The sequence below is a fragment of the Montipora foliosa genome, chromosome 1 (assembly GCF_036669935.1).
Source record: "Montipora foliosa isolate CH-2021 chromosome 1, ASM3666993v2, whole genome shotgun sequence".
Taxonomy (NCBI): domain Eukaryota; kingdom Metazoa; phylum Cnidaria; class Anthozoa; order Scleractinia; family Acroporidae; genus Montipora; species Montipora foliosa.
In genome coordinates this window covers 57,399,165-57,404,164 of record NC_090869.1, presented here as the reverse complement: position 1 = coordinate 57,404,164, position 5,000 = coordinate 57,399,165, and the positions used below count along the sequence as shown (strand labels likewise).

Sequence of the window (5,000 nt, the reverse complement as noted above, 5' to 3'; positions counted from 1 at the left end):
GTACTGTTACCTGCGGAAGGAACCGGGTTGATTCAGAAGAACTCTTTCTTGTTTTGTCGTTATAGCTATCTGCAAGCCTGGCTATTACTCTACCAATGGCGGCGTAGAACCGTGTGAGAAATGTCCCATGGGAACGTACCAGGAAAACGAACAGCAAACCCAGTGCCATCCATGTCCCGCAGGGACAAACACCACAGGAACCGGAAGTACTTCACAGGACGCTTGTTTATGTAAGTCATCATTTAAGCACGTGAAGAAAATCACCTCTTTTGGTAGCTATTCACAACGTAGAATTGTAATTTCTAATTGCTAATAGAGCATAACCAACTTCGGTTGGATCAGATGACTGAGAAACTGGTGCGTCTGCAAATTTGGTCCAAGTTCCTGTTGTTGTAGTCCGTCCTTGTAAATTGAAAATTCTAATTGGTGCTTGTTCTGTTGTCTCTCTCACCACCTGGGTTGGGAAAACGTACATAAAAAACAAAAAACAAAAAAAAAGAAACAAAGCAAAAACAAAAAAAAGCCGGGAGATGCGCATTGCTTGAATCGCTGCTTTGTTGTTCGGGTTCATTTGACTCTTGATAACGACAACGATAACGAGAACTATAACGTAAACGATTACGATAACGGTAACGGTAACTTGAGTACCCGAAAAAAAAACCTCTCGAAGCAGGGTACAGAACCACCAGACTCAACCCACTTGTGACGCCAAGTTTGGGAATCGAACCCAGGCCACATTGGTGGGAGGCGAGTGCTCATCACCTCATCATCTCTTCTGTTGGCCAAACTGGTGAGGGAGCGACTATTATACGAACTCCCAGTGTATGTTTTCGAAGAGGCAAACACCGTAGTGATGGGTTCCCGTCAAGGTTCTCTCCAATTTTTGTAATCGGTGTAGCCACCGTCGTGAGCAAGTGAAGTGACTGGAAATGTTTTGAACTGAAAAAAAAATCGCTTTGTGCATGTACATGTAAGCAAGAAATGGCTAGCACTTTTATTGTGAGTACAAAAAAAACTATTGGTCCTACATGTATGTTATTACCAATCCGAAAAGGTAGATAGACTTAAACTCATGCAATGTATTTGCTTTTCATCCATCAGCCCCTGTTCGCATCACACAAACTATTCCCCCTACTGACTATACGGTGTACAAAAACGAAACCTTTCCACTTGCGTGTTACATTGAAGGGAGCCCTACGCCCAGCGTATCATGGAAGAAAGTTGGAGGTAAGATAATCTTTCAGGTTTATTGTATTTGGAGATAAAAAAATCCTTGGTTTTCACAGGACGTCGCGGTGGCATTCTAGGAAAACCAAAAATTTCCTCCAAATTTGAGCATTTGGAGAAGAAAAAGATCGCGAAAACTTTGCTTTGACCACTCAAACTTTGACGCCGGGCAACCGAAAATGGACGTTTGACTTACTTGGGCAAACATTTGGAATACACTGTCACGTAAAGCCAGCGAGCAAGAGCTTCCCAATCAGGTGTGGGCGCTTGTTTAAAGACACCTGTGTTTTAAGAGACGGCAGTGTCATGTCATTTTTTACATTGTCATGTTTCCTTTTGTTCTTATATTTAATTAGCATTTTGGTTCACTCTATATATTCAACTCTGTACTTTGTAATTTACACTGAAGATGACAGAAGTTTCAGTCGAAACATGTTTTTAAATTTAAAAAGTGTTGTGTTGTTGCTAAAAATATCGATATGTCTGCTACTATCCAGACCTCATGTCATTTCACTCTTAATCTGAAAGTTGAAATACGCTTTTGTAGAAATGAAGACAAAGGGAGTGTTTACACAAAAGAGTTTTCATTAGTATCTGCATTATTTTTGATCGATCATGGTGCACACGATACCCATCGAGATTGTTACAGAAAGTTGTCACATGAAATTCCCCATCCACAGTGTAGCCTTTTTGAAAATGATGCTGTTCCATCTGTCATGCAAATCGAAAAACCGCATTGACTTGACTTTCCTGTTTGAGAGAGAAATTTGACTTGTTCGCGAAGCTCTGACATGGTGAAACTACGTTAACCAAATTGAAGATTATGTGAACCAAATAAGCAAGGCGTATGCACTTGAAGAACCGTGCAAAACCCTTCGAAACCGCATCGCATCGCTACGGGTTCGAACTCGCTAAACCTTCTTGATTTGAAACGGGCTTGTGTAAGTGCCTCTTGAACTGGAATGGTATTTTTGTTTCGAAGAACCATGATTTGTTCACTCATTCAAGGTGAATGAATCCATGAACGAAATGATATATGAAATGCAGGGTTCTGGCTAAGTTTTTGCACAGGAGGTAAAAAACCAAAAATAGCAGGTGACTTCGTTACCTGCCCCTGCATGGACTAGCGAGCTCAAGTCTCAATTTGACGTTCGCATCGATCGCTGTCGCGTGCCAGAGGCTGCTAAATTAATTTAATACTCAGCAAAAAGAAAGTAGGTTTTGCTATTTCATTGATTTTCACTCACCACCGCTTTTCTGACGCTTTGGTTGAAAACCAAATTCCGAGAGACCTTTCTGTCGTTTTCCACGCGTGGATGTCATCTTGTAAACGTTTAATAATAGATTATGGGCAGGAGCTCATCAAGAGGAGCCTCTATCTCCTCTAATTCCTTGAGTCAACCCTTTCCCGAGTAAATTTATTTTTAGGAACAGGTTTTTCCCGCGAAAAGTATCATCATTCCCTTGACGCTGAGATAGCTCTGTTTTGATTGGCTTTTACAACAGTGAGCGTGCTGAATCTCCCAAGGGAGGTGTTCTATAAATAAATCTACTCGGGAAAGGGTTGACTCCGAGGCCAAGTATGGGAGATAGAGGCTCCTCTTGATGAGCTCCTGATTATGGGGGGTTTTCCCAGAACGTGGGAGGAATGGAAAGGAAACATGGCGGACATCGTTTCGAGGGATGAGTTGGCAAAAACAAGCTGTATTGCTTTAACAAATGGTATATTTTCGAAGCGATAACATGTGCCAGATATCTTCACAGGATTGGTTGGAATGGGAAAGCAATATTTTTCCATAAACGCAATTTCACCTTTGAACAGATGAAAATTCCTTTGATAATTTCGGTAAATATTTCAGTGAAACAGCCGGTAACATTTACTTGAACAGCCGGTAAAAATAACCGGCTACCGGCCTGGAAATGGGTCATAGCTTCACTTGATTTTCATATCCGCAGTTCAATATATGATCTACTTATATCCGCAGTTCAATATATGATCTACTTCATATTTATTTCGTCCATTGATTTATTTATCACGGGAACATTTGAACCCACAAATGACCATCTCCCAACATCAGTGGGTTCATAGCTCAGTTGGTTAGAGCGTCGCAGCGGCATCGCGAGGTCACGGGTTCAAACCCCCCTGAAGTCCTGAAATTTTCAGGCTTCTCTACGCTTCTCTACGTTCATACCTGCGAAGATCATAGCTTAACTTGATTTCATATCCGCAGTTCAACATATGACTCATTTCATATATCATTTCGTTTCAATAGCAGAAAGTGTTGCCTATATAATGTCATCTGCAAATGGTTCGACTTTCAAGTCCCCGTCTCACAACCCTCCTGTTAAGCAACACTGCCGTGGGACGTTAAAGAACCCACACACTGTTCGTTGAGAGTAGTGGGGAGATCTCCGGTTGGTTGTGTCTGTCTTCCTGTTCGTGTGTTGGGTGGGTTGGACTGATAGTGGCTACCACTGGCGCCTTTTGACGTTCCATCTCACCCCAGGACACTCTGTGATATGTATAGAAAAATCCATTGTCATCCCATACATTGTACCCAAAAGGTCTCTAATTACCTCGCATCAGATCTGATCATTCCGCCAATAACTGAAATTGCCTGTCCCCTCCAAGCCCCAGTTGTTGGAATGATGAACATTGCTCCCCTTTGGAAAATTAAATTACTTTATTTTTTCATTATTTCCTACAGGGTTTTTTCCGTCTTCGGATCGTCTGATCATCAATAAAGTCTATGACATCGACATGAGGCTGTCCGGAATAGAATACATTATTGCTAATGCCGTCCTTTCTGATGCTGGTACTTACGAGTGCCACGCCTCCAATGTATACGGCGCAGTCACTAAGCAAGTCAGGATTAGTGTCATGGCTGTGGTACCCAGTGGATAGGTAAGCCATCGACAGGTATTGTTATAAAAACAGCAGCTTTCACAGTTTTCAACTGAGTCTCCGAAAGCCAAAGCCAAATTAAAAACTTTTGCTAATCAGAGAAGACTCTGGCAATGAAACGAACCAATTATAACGCGCGGGGTGAATTGCGGGGGTTCAACCGTAAGGTGAATTTCCATACTCAAATGCAGATTTTCCAAGCGAGAGGCCATAGATGTCGCTGAAACAACTGAGGCAACCGATTACGGAACATAGAAATGACACAAAATTTGTTGTGCATCTTAGTAATTACTTGCATTTCTGGACAAACTAAAGGCGCTGTTACACTGTGCAATTTTTCGTGCAAGTTGCACGAATCATTGCCCAATGTAACTTACCTTACAACGACCAAAAACGTTGCGAGACCAGTTGCAGAAACCGTTGCGGAAAGTAGAATTGAGTTCTACTTTCCGCAACAGTTGCAACAAATTAAGCATTGCACAGTGTAACTTGAACATTTGTCCTGCAACTTGTGTTGCAACGGTTTGCGACACCAGCCAATGAAAATGTTTCTTTAACCTCACGTGATCGTCGAAACGAGACAAGTTGCATGAAACGTTGCTCAGTGTAACACCCCTAAAACAACTTGTTTGGTAATGTGAGAACGTTGGAGAAATGGGCTTTGCTAGACAAGTTGCACGAACAATTGCACAGTGTAACAGCGCCTTAATATATCATGTCATCCTACGAGATGGAGACATCTACGGTTTGGGTCTTCCTGTGGCAATGACCCAACCTTCTGTATGGAAATTTATTGTACAATCTGTGTTAGCCAAGACTGCTGGATTACCATCACAGCGCGCCGTGGAGCGCAATCGCAGAATCATGG

At 42.1% G+C, this 5,000-nt stretch overlaps 1 protein-coding gene across 1 annotated transcript in view; it reads left to right on the top strand.

Moving 5' to 3' along the window:
• LOC137971592 (signal peptide, CUB and EGF-like domain-containing protein 1) overlaps positions 1 to 5,000 on the top strand; it is a 64,095-nt gene that overhangs the window by 54,378 nt on the left and 4,717 nt on the right. Inside the window, exons 13-15 of the mRNA XM_068818395.1 lie at positions 66 to 230; positions 1,102 to 1,227; positions 3,936 to 4,132. Coding sequence (XP_068674496.1) covers positions 66 to 230; positions 1,102 to 1,227; positions 3,936 to 4,132 — 488 coding nt within the window. The remainder of the gene's footprint in view (positions 1 to 65; positions 231 to 1,101; positions 1,228 to 3,935; positions 4,133 to 5,000) is intronic.